The sequence below is a fragment of the Culex pipiens genome, chromosome 3 (genome assembly GCF_016801865.2).
Source record: "Culex pipiens pallens isolate TS chromosome 3, TS_CPP_V2, whole genome shotgun sequence".
Lineage (NCBI taxonomy): Eukaryota > Metazoa > Arthropoda > Insecta > Diptera > Culicidae > Culex > Culex pipiens.
The window spans coordinates 58903984-58924400 of NC_068939.1; the positions used below are offsets into that span (position 1 = coordinate 58903984).

The following is a 20417-nucleotide window of genomic DNA, read 5'->3' on the forward strand; positions in this document are numbered from 1 at the left end:
TTTCCTGATGAATATTACCATAATTTTTTTTTCTGTGGGCTTACTCTTACATAAAGGATGGAATCATTGCAATAAATGTTTTTGACGAATATTTCAAACAAAAAAACTGAACCAACTTCTACGAAAACAGTTAAGGGGTTACATACATGTAGAAAATCACAAAATTTCATATTACAGAAAATTGGTTAAATCCACTCCTGAAAGTTTCATGAAGATATTTCATGACTCAAGTGAGTAACAGACGATTTAAGTTTGAATTTTTGCCATGCGCTTAGCGAACTGTCGAACTTTGTGTGCGTTTTTCTCGAAACATAGAGTTGATTTACGGGTGCCACGATATCTCGAGATGGGATGGACCGAATTAGCTGAAATTTGGGATGAAGACTCTCAAGACATATTCCGTGTGCATGACGAAGCCCGATTTTTTTTAATTCTACTTTTTTTTAAATACAAAAATCAACAACTGACGATTTCTAATATGAAAAGCATAAAAATATTTTTAACTTTGTTTAAAATAAACTTTTTAAAAATCGGCCTTCGTCATGCACACGGAACCGGTTTAGCGAGTCTTGACCAAAATGTTGAGGCGATTTAGTCGAATCAGTTTTGAGTTATCGTGGCACCCGTTTTTTGAAACTGTTTACTTCCAATAGCTATGTCTCGGCAAAGATAAAACCAAATGTCTTTAAATTTGTTTCGTTAAAAGTTGTAAATGTATATTTTATTGCCCTGAAAACAGATTTACAAAAAATGTAAATATGTGCTCATACCATCCTCTGACATTTTTGCCGATTTACATGTATGTAACCCCTTAATAGACTTTGCATAGTTCATAGTTAATTTACGCTGAAACATATTTCGGAAATTTTTGTTCTGCTAACTTATATTTGTAAATCACTTTGAAACACATCCCTTCAGAAACTTAATTTGTTTAGCTGTCATTACCCGCCGCTGCTGCACTGTGATACTGGATGCTGCTCGTCGAGGGGAAAAATGGGGAAAAATCGTTCCACATGTATCATGATTATAAAATCATTCCGAGCTGCTGCAATATTGCTCCTTTTCCCCACCCATCTCTCCCTCTCCCCCAGGCAAACATTACTCTTGTCTGTCGGTTAAACTTTTCACATAAAGCAATTTCGAACCCCTGCGGGCTCCTTCGGGGTTGAGGGGCAGGGTTGCTTCGTTTGATTTCGATCGAATTTTTAGTTTACTGCAACTTTAGGTTTAAGGTTGAAATTTGCTTCAGTTACCCTATGGTGATGTTTGGTTTGAATTTTCTTTGATTCAAGTTTTCCTCGCTTTTTTTTTGCTTGTGTCCACAAACAAAATGCACTGCGCGCACCATATGTGCTCCAAGAGTGTTCCCCTCAGTCGATTTGCATTTATGTTACTCGATTATTGATTTGCCTTGCTGGGCGCTGTTACAGATGAAGAAAATCTGCTTCGATTTGTTTGCTTTCGATACACTCCTTGCACGCTGCTCTGATGATGTTTTGCAGCGTGTTTTACCCTGAGGGTCATTCGAATGGAAAGGAGATTTTCCCGGAAAATGTTTGTTTTAAACTGGGTGTGTTTCTTTGGAGCTTTACTTGAACAATAAAATTAAATTGTTTTTTTTGTGATTAACTCAAAAACATTATAAAGCAAACAAGGTGTGTCCGATCGCCTTAACAGCAAGATATTTTTCCCCGGAAAGTTATGTCCCTACCACCGGGGCACTCGTCAGGATAACGATGCATTATTCATTTTAATTGCAAGATGAAGACATTTATGAAGCCCGACCCGTCACTGGGTGTGCGATGGAACATTATGTAGGGATTTTCCACCTCCCCACCAAGCTTCCACCACCCATCGAAATCCTCATCACAGCGTGATCCCGCGCATAGTCCAGGGCTTTCATCCCGGATTGTGTAGACTATCCTCGCGCTTCCACCGAAGATGGCCATAAATTGACGGCACGGCGGGAAATTCGCGATGGAATGTCGAGAAGAAAAATTGTTATTTTTTTTAATATGAAAGAACATAATGATAAGGGGGAGAGCGAAAAAATGTTCTGGAAAATGGACCTAATTTATGACCGGACTCGTACCTTCCTCCCCCCGCCATCCCTTCGAAAATTGGTACAGTTTATGAATTTTTAATGTTGATTATTCGGGCGTAATGGATTATGGGCAAGGTTACGGAACGGAATCCTGGCCGAGAGAAGAGGGAATTCGTTCGAGAGAAAAAAAATGTGGCCATAAATAAGATTGGTCCATCCGGTGCCACCCTCTGCGCAGTTTGATGTGTTAAGGCGGTTATAATTGCGTTTGAGGCCACGCTGGGACAACATGAGGCAAGGTGTCGCCTCAAATGAGGAGAATTATTCATGATCATAACCTAAAACTTACTTATAACCAGCGCCGTACCTAGGGGTTGGCGCAGATGGCGATCGCCAAGGGCGCCAGCCCTTGTGGGGGCCGAAATCGGTGATTGTACTATTTTTTAATGTCAGTCATAGCATCCTCAATAGGTATTTAAAACAGAAAAGGCGCCAACATATAAAGTTTAACTACAAATAACTTGATAATTAGGTTTAACATATAAAAAAATGATTTAGAGGCGTCAAAATCAATTGTATGAATATTTCTACCGAAGTGTTCTTGAAAATTTATATTTAATGCTAAATTTATTTTGTCATCAAAGAAGGGGCGCTCAAGTGGCAGAAAGTTCAAGAAGTTCTAGAAGAACTTTTCAAAACAAATAAAGAATTAAAGTTTGTACCGTTTTATAATGAAGTTTAAGCCATACCTTTCAGACTAAAAAAATATCCAACTTGTTATGTTCACGTTAATTTGGCTGTGAATCAAAATCCGCAAAATTCTGAAATTGTGGTCATATTTGGAGCTTCTTTGAAATAGGAGTTATTTTAGCAATAAAACATATACTTTTCTTTTGAAATTTTGACATTCTCGAGATTTAAAAAAATGGGCTTTGAAATATTTTCAGCACTATTTCTCTTTTATAAGCATCTTCGTTCATTGAATTTCCCTACGCTTTTTCGAAATACTAGATTGAAATAGAAAAACTGCTGTTAATTTTCACCAATAAACCAACATTTTTTTTTTTAATTCAGTGCACACAGCTGCTCTGAACATCACTTTTCTGCCGAAATCTGCCGAAATCAGAACAACTTATCGATTAATGTTTCAGGTTGTTCAAGTGTTATTTATACATTTTTACACATTTACACATTTACTTTTTAAATCGTCTTAAAAGCTCTGATAATGAGAAACTATGCAAACTTTTAATTCTGAAAACTAATTTTCAGTTGAAAACAAATGAATAATATCAGAGTTTAAAAATATTCATATAGCTTTGTTCAAAAAATAATAATTTTCTAGAATATGGAATTTAATTTTATGAATTAAAAATAAATCAAAAAATACAATTGAAAAAAAAACAATGCAAAACATAACTTAAAACAAATAAATCATAAAAAATATTTCCTAGCGTCGTATGGGCATATCAATAAAAATGAATAAAAATTTATTATCTTCATATTTTTTACCAAATATATATTATATAATGCTATTATTATTACCATTAAAATAAGTTTCATCGTGAATTGCGAAATCCGGGAAAGTTCTTTGCTTATACAATCAGATCAATACTAAATAAGATCAAATTGTGCAGGCTTAGAAAATATCAAATTTGCTAACAAGTTTTAGCAAAACTCATCAGGATTGAGCATTCAATTGTGTGCATTTATCTGAAAAATAAATTAAAAGCAAACAAAATCCTGCTATCATTATCGATTTTATGAAATTTGAGAAAATATTCAGCCAACTTAATTCTTACAATAAATTTTCAATTCAACCTATCTCATATTAATTTGAAAAATAAATCATAAAAAACTGTGTTTCTGATTTTAACCATTTAACCACATTTAGGTCTCAAATTGGGTCCTAAAATTAAGCCTAAATTTGAGATATTATTGTTCACAACGATATAGCCTAGTTTTCTGAGAACAATGACCCTTTGTACGACCGCAAAGGATTTAAAATGGATTTTTAATTCAATTTCTAAAAATTAACTTCACGGCCCTTCTTGACAGAAAAGGACAATTCTTACCAAGGGGATCATAGTTGATCTATCATAAAATGCTGTCATGTCATTTTTTTTGCATTAAAATAAAATTAAAGTGATCAGAAATGGTTTTCAGTCGTGTTTTCAGCTTTACATAAAAATTTAGGGCCCTATTGCAATTATACAATCAATAATAATTGAAGCAATAATTGAAAAATAACATCAATTTATCAAAATGCTTGTAAATTTGGGTGGGGCACCAAATTGATGCTTTGCCAAGGGCGCCATAGACCCAAGGTACGGCTCTGCTTATAACCTATAACGGTGTTTGCAAAATCCGATCGAATTTGATTGTTTAAAAAATATAAAAAAATCAGTTTTACGATGCATCTTGAATATAGTCTATTTATCACAAAATGTCAGCAACTAATATTAATTCAAACAAATGCAAGCGATCCTCCTTCCGTAATTTTAAAAATTGCCATCATTTTTCAAGCAGCACATCCTCCCTCAGCACAGTAAAAAATTGTGTAAATTTTGAAGGTGTAATTTTTGAAGGTTGAATTTTACCTCTTTATGCTATAATTTTACCTCAATTTAGACTGAAAAAGCGACATTACACCAGAAAAATGGTAAAATTACACATTTTCAGAGGTAAAATTACACATTTTTCTGACATAAAAAATGTACCCCTTCCCAGATGTGATATTGCCATAATTTTTGTTTTCTGTGAGGTTTCATCCTGCGATCCAAACTGGCTCCAGGAGCATGACCACTTCCGGTGCGGGTGGTCGGTGAACCCTTTTTTCACTCTCTTTCTCTGTCCTCTTAAAAGCATCGTGAAAAAGGGAAATTTTATGATGTGGTAACTGGTGTGGCTGCTGAAAAATGCACTTTTCGCTGCATCCACCATGCAGGGTGGTTGTAAAATGAGCTGAATTAATCCGCACTCGCACTTGACAGAGGGTGAAGTTTTTCGTTGCTTCGAGCACAAAAGTTTGAAATTGAAATATTTATCAAATTATGATGGTGTTGCGGGCTGGAATGTGGAAAAACGTCTGAGAGGAAAAGTCGCTAAAGTTGACATTGTTTCGAATAAAGGCCCGGGGTGGAAAGTTTGCTCTTGCAATTTTTGTGACACTATCTGGTGAGGAGCGGGAAAGTCGAAGCAAGGAATTTTCCAGATTGAGGCCAAAAGACACGCACAAACTCATTGCAACCATTTGCCTAGTTACAATTAAAACTTTTGAGCAAACAGTCAAAATACGGCAGGGGTTGGCACGAGACTGAAAATAAGTTTGCTGGCAATTAGAGAAAGCGAACGTTTATGTTGTGGTTGTACGGAATTGTTCGGTTCTACTTCAACTTTTTATTTGAATTTCGGATGTTTTCTTGAAGGTTAATAAATCTTCATATCTTTTCGAATCTCATTTTAGTTTTGGTGTTAGTTTCACCATTAAATTTCTATTTATTTCGAATTTTAGTAATTCATCTTATTTTCCCGAAAAAATGCTGCATCTTCCACTCCAAAAGCTCTGTGCAAATATGCACAGCATTTGCCCGTGTTGAGCTTCGACGCCTCAGCATACAAAACTGATCATCCCCCTCCCGCCAACATCAGTCTCCCACACATGGGGAAAAGTTTTGTAAACGTGGTTCCCAAGCCGTAGGGGAACACAAAAAAACGGCAACCACATCGCATCCTTCAGTTTGGGCTAGAATTTTCCCGTATTTGTCTACTATGCATGCGCAAACTGTTGGCTAAGCCCTCTTGCAGGCAAAATTTGCGACAATAGAGCGGTGATTCTTTTGCACGACATTTGACACAGTGGAAATTTGTGAAGTGAATTTGGACAAAATCATATAATAAAAACTTTTGTTTAGAATATTCCTAATTAACATAAAAAGAATAATTCAATAAAACGTTGCTTTTGAAATATTATTTAACTCCCCATTTTCTAGAAGTGCCTAGTTCTGTAAATACCACCCACTATCACCCACCCACGAAGAGCAGCAAAAAAAAAGCGAGTCCGTCCTTCTCGGTGGTGGTTTTACGGAAGGATCTCGCTCGTACATTTTGGGCTCTGGCGTGGCAAGTGCATCCGCGAAACGGTCACGGACTTCCGCCGGTGGTGACCCTTCCCCCGTCACTTGTCGTGTGTTCTTCGGGAAAGAGGGTGGGGCGTGGTGCATCTTTATAATAAAAGGATCTGCAGCAGACAACCAGAACCCTGCACGTGCTGGGAATGTAAACCAAGTTTTTGGGAGGTGAGGGTGGTTGGGAGGGGGGGGGGGTGAATGTCATTGCTGCTTAGTGGTTGGATGGATGTGCCACGTTTCGTAAGATCTTTGGCAAATATGTTCGTAAATATGGAGTGAATTTTAAGCGGCTCAAAATGTGCTAAGGATGGGATTTGGTGGAAGAAAGGGCACAGTGAAGCAGTTTTTAAATAAATAAGATCGTATCTTTTAGAATTTTTTCTACCTGAATAAGAAAAAAATAATAAAAAATAACTTTTTTTTAAATATAATAAAGCTTTGAAATAAAATTCCAGTCTATTCTATTCTAATGTGTGTTGCCCCTTGGATCAAATCGTGGATGGAAAAAACAAAATTAAAAATGTCTAGCACGATTTTCACATACCTAGAAATGTTATTCAAAATTTGAATGAATTCATGAAAACATTTTATTTTCAAAAGATTCACATCTTAATCCGAGTTGTTGTCTCTGTCTGTTTTTTTTTTTTTGTCTCAAAAAAGTTGGACGCTTTTGAGACCATCAGGTTGGGTTGAAATCCTTGAGAAAATGTTGTTCGGTTAAGACTCAATTATCCGATGACTCGACTTTTATTTTCTTACTTCAAACATCAAATTCGAATTCTGCAACTCTATTTTAGTCAAATTTGAGTGGTCGATTGCTTGTTACTTTACTACATACATTTTCACAATATTCTTTTTCGCCATTTGGTCACCTTCTTTAATAAAAAAAATCGAAATCATTCAGCACATTTAAGGGTTACATTTTAGTTCAAAATTCCATACTTAGATAATGAAAAAACCGTCATTCAATTATCTGAATTATCTAATTTATGAATTGTTTACACTTATTTTTCAATTTCTATTAGCCCAAAATTTACATGATAACGCCTCTGAACGAGCGAAATTCTGTAAATTCTCCAAAAATCATACTTGTTGTGCATGATTTTGCCAATGTTGTAAAACAAAATGTTAGCAAACTTCGACCAACTTTACCAGTGCTTCATAACTTTGTCTATAAATCAAGTCAATTAGTTCTGATGATTTTATTTAAGATAATAATAATAAAAAAAAACTTTCATGTGAGAATATAAAATCACAACACAACATGTTTCATTCAACAGGCCTAATACATAACATTTTTAATCTTACAGGTTTTATGAAGGTTCTGGAAACCCGCATACAACATTAATAGGCTTAAAACCCAAATTGTTACTAGGGCATTCATCTTATTTAACCCACTACAACCAGGATTCAATTTTTCAACAAATTTTCGATCTCTAAAAAGCATTGGAAAGAATAGCTTCTAAAATTTTAAAAAATATCAAGGTTGGAAGTTTGACTTGTTTTATGTGACTTTGCCAACGCTTAAAAAAATGTTATATCTTCTTCTATGGCTGTACTTTTTCAACTTTTCTAATATTTTGTGCATAAAGAATTATGCAGTTTTTTTTGTGATGTACCAGACTATGCCTCCACGCATTTTTTTGCAATTTTAATGATAATTATATTATTCTACAGTAGAAAATGTGATAAACAAGAAGAAAATTTGAAAAAGTGAGTCATTTGAAAAAAACTTAAAAGGCAAACAGTATAGAAGGTTGTGAAATAAGCAAAATACTATCATAAACAACATGATAGATGCAAATTTGAAAACTATTGAAGTTGAAGTTTTTGCTACAACAAAAGTTGTTAAAAATGACCTTTTGAACACGGGGAAAATAAAATTCTCTTAAAAAAAAGGGCAATAGAGAGGTAACTGCAACTCTAGAGTATTTTTTTCCTATATGAAATATTACTGCGAAATTTTATAAAGACAGGCTTGGTAAAGTCAAAGAAGAAATTGAACTTCAAATTGTCCCAAAATTTCATAAAAGCTAGTTTACGATTTCGGGAGCTAATTTTTGGGGGTGCGGGACATTTCGCCGAATGTCGTTTCGCCGACGGTCATTTCGCCGAAGGTCATTTCGCCGAATGTCGTTTCGCCGCATGAGACGTTTCGCCGAATGGGACGTTTCGCCGAATTGACAAATAATCGTATAATAAATATATAAAATGGTCACAAATTGTATTGTATATTTTGAAAAAGTATAATGTCCCTAAAAGGTGATTTTGCAATCTTTTTTTAAAAAATATATTTTTTTGTTTCTTAGTATGTAATTTTTATAAGTTTATGCATTATTATATGCATAAACAATCGCTTAAAAAATAATCCAGTTGAAAAAAAATCTGCGAGGTTTTTGCATTCTTTCAAACTTAAGAAGTTATTTAATTTCAGCATATAATATCTGTGAGTTTTTGCATTAATTTCTGTTAGTTTTTTGCATTCTTGTTTTAATCTATCATTTGAATTATTTCTGTGAGTTTTTGCGTTCAGTTAACCATGAGCAGTTCTTTTAATTTTCTGCTTATAATTTTGATAAATTTCTGTTAGTTTTTGCATTCTTTGTTTTTTAAGCATATTATTTGAATAATTTTTGTAAGTTTTTATATTTTTTCCAACATGAGCAGTTCTTTTGATTTTCAGCATAACATTTTGAAAAAATGCCGGTAGTTTTTGCATTCTTTGTTTACTGAGCATATTTTTTAAATTATTTATGAGTTCTTTTATTTTCTGCTTATAATTTTGAATATTTCTGCTTGTTTTTGCATTCTTTGTTTTTTAAGCAAATTATTTGTATAATTTTGTGAGTTTTTGCATTCTTTCAAACATGAGCAGTTCTTTTAATTGGCTGCTTATAATTTAGATTTTTTCTGTTTGTTTTTGCATTCTTTGTTTTTCAATCAAATTATTTGTATAATTTTTGGGAGTTTTCGCATTCTTTCAAACATGAGCAGTTCTTTTGGTTTTCAGCACAACATTTGGCAAAATTGCTGTTAGTTTTTGCATTCTATATTTTTGGCATAATTTTCAAATATTTCGGTGAGTTTATGCATTATTAGTTTTTTAAGCATATTATTTCTATAATTTTTGGGAGGTTTTGCATTCTTTCAAACATGAGCAGTTCTTTTGATTTTTAGCATAACATTTTGAAAAATTTCTGTAAGTTTTTGCATTCTTTGTTTTTTAAGCAAATTATTTGTATAATTTTTGGGAGTTTTCGCATTCTTTCAAACATGAGCAGTTCTTTTGGTTTTCAGCACAACATTTGGCAAAATTGCTGTTAGTTTTTGCATTCTATATTTTTGGCATAATTTTCAAATATTTCGGTGAGTTTATGCATTATTAGTTTTTTAACATTCGGTGAAATGACCGTCGGCGAAACGACATTCGGCGAAACGTACGAGATCCAATTTTTGGATATGATTTGCCAAAATGTGCGACCGTCAGGATTTTTTTTCACAAAGTTGGTTGATCAAACAGTTATTATGATAAATATGAGTCTTGATTAAATTTTGGGAGCTTGACAAATGCAATCTTTAAACATGTAAAACTTCAACCTTATTTCCATTTAAAAACCGCGTGATTCGGTGAAAAATTATTCCACATTCCCAAAAAAAAACAAATTTTTTAAATTCGATCAAAATTCGGTTCAAAATTCAAGGATTGAATATAAACAAGTTCTGTCATCTTCAATCGATAAGGCGTCGAAAATCTGTGTATTGTGATTTTTTTTGCGATTTTTCTGACGAAATTTTAGTTTTTTTAGATTTTTCTGACGAGTATTTTAGTTACAAATATTGAAGTGATGTCCAAAGGCAAAAATCGTTAATGTTCTATTCAAAAATAAACATTGGAACCACCAAGATCGGAAAAACCATAAAACTTAAGCGATAATGATCTTGGAGCTTCTAGATGAAATTCGGGATTACCATCTGAGTCAGCTAACATTTTTGGAAAAAAACACATTTTGATTTTCATGTAATTATATTATTAAATTCGATTAGATTCGAACACGCACACCATGTGTTCGGAGTGAGTAGTTGTTTTAAGTGTCTTGAATTTATGCAATTGGATCACATAAGAACTTATTAATAATTTTTTTTTTGTTTTATTTTAACATTGAAATCTTAAATGAAGCCATATGCGTTGGTTGGTTAGGTTCATTAAAGTTCTGGGATTCGCCCTACGCAACCAATGCGACCATCTAAAATTTTCCACTTTAATAGCATCAAATTCACTTCATATCAGGATCAACTCTAATAGATCCATTTTTTTCTAATCTTTCCAGGCGAAAAACCGTACAAGTGCTCGTGGGAGGGCTGCGAGTGGCGTTTCGCGCGCAGCGACGAACTGACGCGCCACTACCGGAAGCACACGGGCGCGAAACCGTTCAAGTGCCGACACTGCGACCGGTGCTTTTCCCGGTCGGACCACCTGGCCCTGCACATGAAACGCCACGCATAAGGAGGAGGAGAGGACTCACCACGTGGAGGAGCAGTTTGGATGCTCCGGACTTTAAATGAGCTTGTACCATCCCAAATGTCACAAAGGAAGTGTGACGTACACTCACACACAGACAACAAAAATACACAAACACAAACACATTCATTGAAGGCACAACTTTTAAGCAAATTCCCGGAAAGGGAAGTGTCTCTGTGCGGTGCAATTGTCATCATCATGTTATAATTAGTTTTGGAAAAAGGAAAAGAAAAACATTTGAAAATGCACGAGCTCTGGTTAGAAGTTTAGGATAAAACCACCCCCGCCATAATCACTGTCATCAACATAATCGTCATTGGAATGTTTCCGCTCATGCTCGCTATCGTTCCCCCTCCCTCCCCCTCTAAACACATCATTATCTAGACAAATAAAAATCAAAAAAGTTTTCTCATTAGACTATTGTAAACACACTCACACAAACTCACAAAAAAAAACTCACACATCAGGACGTAAGTTGAACTATAATTAGGAATGCGAGTGAGACAGGCGATTTTACTACGAAATATTAAATTATGTAAAACAAATGTTTAAAAAAAGAAGAAGCAAAAATATGCGAATCCTTGTGTGAACTTCCAGGTCATTTTCGAAACGAATCAAAACGTTAAGTATCGGTATTAGTATAAAAGAAAATTAAGAAAAAATATTAAGGTTATTTAAACGTGCATTTTAAACTCTTTGTTAAGAATCGCAACACTGCAATCCCCATCACCATCCCATTTTTTAATACTTAGGCTATTTTTTGTAAAAAGATTTAACGCCATCAGTTTGTTATACCACGTAGTTTAATTTTAACTTTAATTTCACTTAACTTTACCGAAATGTGGCCATTTTAGAGTGTAATTTTGTTTTGTTTTCACTTTGTTTATTTTCGTTTGTAAGCAACACACACAAAAACATGAGTCAATCAAGTTTACGTTAAGTTCTCACGAAGCATGCAAAGTTGGTCGACGCGGGCAACACAAACACAGACACAAAGTAAACGAGAGAGGAAACATCACTGCCAAAAACACACTCACACAACTACTAGTGACATTTTGAATGCTAGGGTTAGTCCGTACAGTTACCACCACGCAACTTTGCTAGTGTCGCTTGAATCAGGTTCTTTCTTCTTTTTACGTTACGTTGTTAATTTCTTCAATTTTCTTTTTGTTCGAAAGAAAAAAAAAACAGAAAAATTAAACATATCCTGCCTTTTAATTATAAATAATTATTAATGTTAACGTAGACGATTACGAAACGTGTAAATTTAACAAAAAGAGGACGCCATTTTGATGCTCCGGTCGCCATTTTGTTTGTGCGTCACCTTTAAACTTCCCCGAAAACATTCAGCTTGTGTTTAATCATGCACTCGATCATCACTGCTTCACTCTGCACCAATACACCGAACAAAAAAAAACACACTCACAACAATAACAGAAAGAGAGATCAGAACAATGAGACATTGGACAACAACAGATACAACAAAAATACTCTGTCTATCGTGTGCGTGATATGCAAATTCTGTGATGTGATGTGCATACAGCATTTTTTTCGAACGACAAGTTTATACACGCAAAGCGGAGAGAGATTCTGGAAAAATAGATAAAATTAGGAGCGAAGTCACACCAATACATGCAAAGAATGGCAGCGTCGTCGTCGAAAGCAAACCGTGTAGTGCTCACCAATACACTCGTACCGTACCCGTGGCATTTAGGTCTCTCGATGTAGTAGTGTGGGCGAAGAGAAAGAGTCCGTTTACTCGTCTTGTACAATACTATAGGTGATAGCTACTACAACAACTACAACTACTAGTGCAACAGAGAGCAGCAGCAAACAGTGTGTGGGTGTGTGGATGTAACACGTTACGTAATAGAGGTCTTGTGGTCACACCTTTTTCTATACCGGATTAGAGTGCATTTGTAGACAATTTTTAAGAGTTTTACGATCGTAGATCAAATTTTTCGGCCCATCCCGAGAGTCCATGCGGAGAGTCCACGTCACGCGCATACGAACGCTCACTCACACACACTCATTCAAACACTCGAAATTGATGCAATTTTGTTTTCGATATTGGCAGAATCCATTGTTGATTGTTGGTTGATAGTGCGTTTAGATTTGTTGTTGTGCAAGAACATGCTGGAAATCGTAGATGGACACCGTTTGGCTTTGTTACAGCCCTGTTTGATTTTTTTAGATTGTCGCTCACCAACAATACACTCACGCGAGAGAACTCACTCTCTGTTCTCCCGCTTTTCTGAATCATCGAGTAAATGCGATCAGGATCATATTCGCTAACGATCTAATTTTGAGTGACGATTCAGACGACTAAATCAATTGTGAAAGAACGATTAGTGAGCGGAAAATGGAACATTTGGATTTATTGACAATTTAATCAATCTGAAAGGTTTTAGAAGAAATAATATACTGCATCAAATTACTTTCAAAAAATAATCTACAAAATGAAGATGCATTGGTAAAATGCATGTTTTTGATTTATAATTATGATATAACGGCCAAAACACCGAAAAAACGAAACGAAACTATTGGCACTACGCCCCCCGGGGCATGGCCTTCCTCTAACGTGGGATTTCTGCTCCAGCGCCTCTGACGAGACAGGAGAAACCGGGACCGACGTTTTACTTCACCATCCGATAGAAGCTCAGTGGATAAGGCGGGAATCGAACCCGCGTCTCATAGCATCATCGGGATCGGCAGCCGAAGCCGCTACCCCTGCGCCACGAGACCCACACACCATGTTTTCTTAAAATTGTTGTTTTTTGCACAAAAGTTTCTCTCATTTTCTTATGGGAAACAATATCAAAGAGAAAATAAAAAGAACGTGCTTGTTATGTTGAGCCAATGCTAATTTTATTTAATGATTTTATCTCAATTTCACCTTTAAACTTTTCCAAAAAATCAGGGAGTTAAAAAAATCATTTCATGAAATATAACTATAATTTAAATATGATCATCATGTCATTATAATTAAATTGGGCACATTCGGGCTTTTCAAAAATTGTGACTATTGAAATCACAGATAGGAAGAGACCATTTAGATAATTTGGAACTTTTTGTTTTAAAAAAAATCAAAAATTTAAGTTGAATATTGAAATTTAATTCCGTAAACCGGGATGACATTGAAAGGCTGAAGGTTTCTTTGTTTTTCGATTTTTACAAATTCAAAATTGCATGGATCAACACTTAAATTTTTGATGTGTTCAAAGTACTCAACGAATTTTGAAATGTTTTCAAAATTAGTGAAAAAAAAAACTAGGCAAACATTGATAAATAGGAATATTTTAATATTTTTCTTAGTGTTATATTTTTCTCAATGAATATGAGTTTGAATCGGGAAACGTATTCTTTAGACAATTTTTACAATAAGAGCAGTTTGAATAAGTTTTTAGCTCACTAGTTTTAAGAGTTATTGTAACAAAATTCGAAAATATCATAAGAAAAGTATTTCAGTAAATTTAGATTATTTTTATTTCATGCAACATAAGTGGTAGCAACAAATTTGATATTTTTATGGAAAAAAAAAATCAATGTCTTATTTAGTTTGATCAAGTTTGTTATTTACTTACCCTCAATTTTATACGAATTTCAACAAATGTAAATAAACTCATTCAAACATACATTATTTTTTTCACATGAAAAATTCAAGTTAACCTCGCTATTTGTCAATTTGAGGAAATAGATCCAATTTGCATACTTTTAGGCTGAAATGATTTTATAAGTTTTGGGATTTAAAACTTTCAAATAATATTTAAAAAAAATGAATTCCTACCAATGGCAACCCAATTTAAAGCTTTTAATATTGTTTAAAGCATGTGATAACAAATCATTATTAATGATTTTTGAAAATTATGTCCCTAAACTCGTGAATAATGGTTTCAAAATATAAATGAAAAAATGTGTAGTAAAATACACACCATACAAGTTTTCTAGCCACCGATTGATTTCAATAAATTTGAGATTCATCAAAAAATATGTTTAACTGAAATTCAAATTATTTAACAACGATTCCAAATACTTAAAATGAAAAATTACTCAGAAAAATAAATTTCGTACGTTTTTTTTTCAATTGTTTTCGCTTCTAAAATGATTCAATTTGTAAGTATTTAAACAAACAATGTTTCCCCTAAGCTTTTAGAGATTTTTTGGAGGGAGATAACATAAACAAACAGATGTCTGTTGCAGATTTCTTTTACCTAAGTTTACTATCATTTTTTCAGAAACTCTACTCTACTTTATGTTTGGCATGTTCTTGTACAGTAAAAAACGCAATTTTCGTTTGCTTTCTTACCGAAAAGATAAACACTGTCATCGAAAACAACACACAAAATCAACCACTAACCCACGTCAAGGGATCGTCCGTAAACTGTGCAGTGCTATTCGCAGGATTTCCACGGCTACGTAGCCTACGTAGTGTACGAATGACCCCCTCTGAACATAAAAACAAACCGATGCCTCTGTGCTCTCTTATGCTAACTAGATAGGAAAACCAGCGAGCTTAGTACAATAGAGCACAGATGCATCGAAACAAGTAATGACAACTATTTTAGATCAAATTTAGCATAAAACCAAAAATTTAAAGAAACCTAAAACTGATTGAAAATGAACAGTGAAAAAATGTGTCAAAATAGTATTAATCAAAGACTGGATAATTTTTTACGTATTTTAAAAACAAACTAGACGAATCTAAACAAAAAAAAACAACACGTAACGGTACGAAGTAAAGTAAGGAATCACCCCAACCAGAAACAAAACATCACAAAAAGATAGGTTTGTTTTTCGGATGTTCCACTTCAGAGCCATTCCTCCCCTCCTCGATCAGTATAAGTTTGTTTTTCATTCCCAAAAAAAAAGAAAAAGATATACAGAAAATTTTCTAGCAACGCATTAGCACACTGATTAGCACTAGGATGAACAAAGAAAAAAACACACGAAAAAAAGTTAAACACAAAACCAAAAAATGCAATAAAACGGAAAATAAGGTAGTAAAGGCACTAACAAACATTAAAAACACACACACACACTTAAAAAAAGCTATTTATTTTCCTTCATATTCACAGAGAGCAAGACAAAAAAGTGGCAGTTTGTGGCACGAACACACACGACACAACACAATTTTTACACTCACAATCAAAACTGACGAAATTCGACGAGAGCAAAAACTTTCAAAGAGTAGCGGACTTGCACGGAACGGGGGCAACCAGCCAGAGAATGAAAAGTGTAATATTTAGGCACTAGTGTAGAAATCGGAAAGAGGACGAAAAAGAAGAAGCAAAAACTGTGGAAAACAATTGGTGAGAACTTTAGAGAAAATAACCTAGCAAAAACGTAAAAACAAACGTAGTTTAGACAAAATATATTTTTTACGATTTTTTTTCGAACCGGAAAAAACGTAAAAAGAGGGCAAAGCAGAAAGTAAATGAGGGGCGAGTAACACAGCTGATCACTTCAAAGAGGTGCGAATTAGTTTTAATTTGGCTGATCTATTTTTAAATCTTTGCTCTTTTTAGCTAATTCTTCTTAACAAAGTATACTTTTTGACGCACATTTCACGGTACTTTATGTAGCACAATTTTTCCCGCTTTTTCAGCGCTTCTTCGAATGTTTAGCAGTTAAGGGTGCACACTCCTAGGTTAAGGTTCATGTTTCCCTCCCACAAACACTCACACAAACACACACACACACAATCACGATTGAATGATACCAAAAATTGAAACTGTTGTTTGTTCGTTTAAATGATTGCTCCGCGTGAATGTTTATGTTTTAAGTTCTGTTAAATATGTTTATAGCTTGTTCGCAAATTAAAAATTAATTAAACAACCCCTCATCAGCATCAAAACACACTCACACGTGCAAAGCGAAAGCGGAAAGAATAAAAACAACAGAAGCAAGTGTAAAATAGTGAAGCAGAAAAAAAAATCCAATACGATTAAAGATAAATTTAAAACAATAAAATAAAGAAACGAATTTTATACAAGCTATATTTAAGAAAATTTAAGTAAGAAATGGTAAAACAAACCAGAAAAGAGAAAAAAAGAAGAAGAAAAAACGCAAAAACATTTGAAAAAAAACAGAAGAAACACTCTATGTTACGTAAGTTAAGGGCAAACTACTCGGTAAGGCTAGAAGGTTTTTGTAACTGAATTCCATATAATTTTAGGGCAATCATACGCAAAAACAAAGAAAAAATGGGGAAGTCCGTTTATTGGCACCAGCAGAGAATTTTATCCTAGAGCAAGTGAAAATGCTGATCTACACAAGAAAAGGAGTTTGTTTCGTGTGCTGAAACGGGGGAAAATCAGCCATTTTGTAGGTCTGGCTAGCGATTATTTGAGGAAACTTTGTTGGAACTGAGTGAACGCGAGTTGTAATGTTCGCTTTGTTATTATTTCTATGCATTTATTTTATTATGATGTTCATTTTTTTACCAATTGTCCTGATTTTCAGCTCAATGATCAGAAATCACTCATTCATCGCCGAACGAAACTTTGCCGACTGGAGCGCGCAACCATTCGCGAGCGAACACGAATTTCTTAGCCTACTCCGTCCGTCGACCCGAATCACACACGAATATGTTCAGAGAGGAGAGAATCTAGCAAAATACCAGCGAGGCGCTCGCTTGGCCTGCGCTACCACAGTTTGCGTCAATTTATATTTGACGTGGTGGAAATTGCTGTCAAATGTGTCTTTGATGTTGTGTTAGCAAAAAAATTGCAAAACATTATTGAAAACATTGATTTTAGGCAATTTAAAAAAAATCAAAACAAAGTCGATCGCGGACTATTTCGAGTCAGTTTTGAGCGACATAGCGCAATTAGCCTCTCTGAGCCATTCGCTGTAACTACCCGATCGGAGTGAGAGGCAGAGCAAAGAGAGAGTATTCGGTAGGGATTAATGTGGAAGTGACAAACGGTAGGAAACGGTCAGAGCAGTTTTTCGTCGCGTTTGTGATTGCGAGTGAATGAGTCTTTTTGGAACAACCAGGACCCTTTATTTTGATTTATTAGGCTCAAAACAGTTAAATTTTTTTACAAAAATGTATTGTTTCATTATTTCAATAGTTATTTATTCCAATAATTGGAATGAAAACGATCAGGTTAAAAACCATTTCTTTGATCTTTTCTTACGGTGAAACTACATAATTTCAAAAATCGTTCAATTTTTAACGAAAGAACGCGCTGCAGATTGATTGCTTCAGACAGAGATTTGAAGTGGTGGTGCAAAACCATCTTCTTGCTAGGCTAATTCTATGTCATTTTGCTGTTTATAAAAGCTGTTTCTGTTGTTCGAATGAGTGTAGCGAAACGATGTTAGATCAGATACAAACCACACACAAACTCACACACAAACTTTAAACATTCTTTTACTCTCGATATTTTTCTCTGCATTTATCTTGATATTTCGTCTTTTGAGAGCAAGAAAGCGCAAGAAATCATCCAAAATCTGCACGAACCGAAATCCAGGACAAAACGAATGCGTATTTTACAGAAAATGAGAGAAAGAAAAAAAATCGTTCACGAACAATCATCGTGAGGGCACACACAAAAAAAAATGATTACCATAAATGTAATTTGTTGTATTTAAGGTATTGTCATAAGCAAAGGTAACTTTAATTCTACAGCCGCTAGTTTGAATCGTAATTAATTTTATTGTTTTTTATTCTGTAATAATCTTAGTCCCGCCCCGGTATCGTGACAAATCGAAAAAGAAGAATAAGTTTCTTTTGTCAAACACAAGAAAGAGAAATCAAACAAGAGAGAGAACGTGAGTAAGCAAGAGAAAGAGAGTGGAAATTGAAAAACTCGTCGCCATATTGGAAATACTAAGAACCCACGTATTTGTTTACTTGATTTGGTTGTAATAAAGAAGAAACTATACGCTGAAGATAACAATCGCAACAGAATGCAATGATTTCGCGAAGTTACTTTACTTATGAAGCAAAACAAACAAAAAAAAGGAAAAAAAGCAAACTAATGTGGTTGGTTAGAGCGATGGTGTTGAAAGAATGCAAAAAGTAAGAGGAAAACTAACACCTGTACATAGGAAAAAATGAAGCAAATAAGTAATTATAAGTAAATAAGTGATATTTTTCAGTAGTTTTCAAACGAAAATAATTAGTACGTAAGAAAGTGTGGGGAAAGCGCAACAGAGAGAAAACGCGAGAGAGAGAGAGTCACACAGAGAGATGAGAGAAAAGCTATTTTTATGAAAATTTATAACTTTAACTGTATTGATTGACGCGAGAGTGAGTCAGGAACGTGGGATCTAAATGAAAGGGTTTTTTGGGGGATTGAATCGAGATCGATGTGTAGAGCAGTAGGAGAAGGATCGGGGGCAGAAACCGGCATCATTTCGTAGATCTGTTTGTTTGGACTCTGTGTATAGATAATGTGTAAATGGTTTAGTTAATTTCTGTGCAAAGAAAGCGTAAGACAAAGTTAAACGAGCAGACTCCTTTCGGAATTCAAAATTCTCATAATTGTTGATATGAAAAAGAAACCAGAAATAAATCGAATAATTCCTTAAACATCAGTCTAAGTTGCTTTTTAGACATATTCAGACTGTATAAGAAACGTAAATAATCTTTATGACAAATTTTACTAAATGTTTTGGCATCACGTAAGATATTCATTGTTTGCATCTTAATGTTCTAGCTTTTTAAATAAACCAATGAAAACAACATGAAGAAAGATAAACGAAAAATGCTGTAATACTGTAAGTATAAAACACAAAACCGTATATTTGCTGGCTTTTCTGCTGCTGATTCAAGAAGAAAAAGAGATATATTTATTGAACATTTAAACCCAACAAGAATGATGAAAAAAAATCGTGAAAGCCAGGCTTTCGTTGTGCAAGATATATTTAATATAGAATTGAAACGTTAAGTACATTATATATAACTTTAAATCAAAAACCCAGCTTATTACCATTTATCGATTGAAGTGAAAAGCTTAATATTTTATCGGGCACGCGCAAGTGGCAAAATATTCCCAATTTTTCCGCCAGCCACAGCTAAGAGGAAAACGTTAATCAAATAATCAAGTGTTACAATCAGTTGCTGCAGCCATCGTGAAAATTGTTCGATTTCGATAAGTAACAGAAAAAGGAGAAGAATTAAAACAAAGTCTTGTATTATAACTATATTGAAGCAAAAAATTACCCACAACAAAAACCAAACCCAAAATTCAAATATGGCGACGAGGTTCCCTTTTCGGTTCTCACCACAACCACTGAAAAGAAGAAAAAAAAATACCATTTTCATCCAAGAGAGACAGAGAGCGAGTGCTAGCGAGAGAAAGAAACGCAAACGTGAATGAAAGTTACAGCTTAAAATTCTGCTATGTGCATATTAAATTTAAGGACAAAAAATAAACGTACGTTCCTGTTACAAAAATGAACCCAAATTGTGTTTTTGTCTTGCTCTGAACTCCGAAAAACATTAATTTTCCAACCAACTATACGAACATTAGTCCCAGAGAGGATTTCCCACCTCCCACCCGTTTGTTTCAGCTGACGACGCGGACGCCGCCCTCATCGTGTGCCTTTCAAAAGTGCTAAACTACGTAACGACATGGTCTCTTGTTGATCGTCTGTTTCTTCTTCGGATGCTCTCGGTTCCGTCCCCCCTTGCGTTGTTGTCCTCTTTGCTTCCGACCGGAAGGTGGGGCTGGTTCCAGCGCGCGCGCTTGGTTGTTAACTGGGTTTATCACCG

The 20417-nt window shown here is 34.6% G+C and overlaps 1 protein-coding gene across 1 annotated transcript in view; it reads left to right on the top strand.

Annotated features, from left to right (window-relative positions):
* Positions 1-11429, top strand: part of LOC120417618 (Krueppel-like factor luna) — a 69938-nt gene extending 58509 nt beyond the window's left edge. Inside the window, exon 3 of the mRNA XM_039579732.1 lies at positions 10500-11429. Coding sequence (XP_039435666.1) covers positions 10500-10675 — 176 coding nt within the window. The 3' untranslated portion in view covers positions 10676-11429. The remainder of the gene's footprint in view (positions 1-10499) is intronic.
* Positions 11430-20417: the final 8988 nt, after the last annotated feature.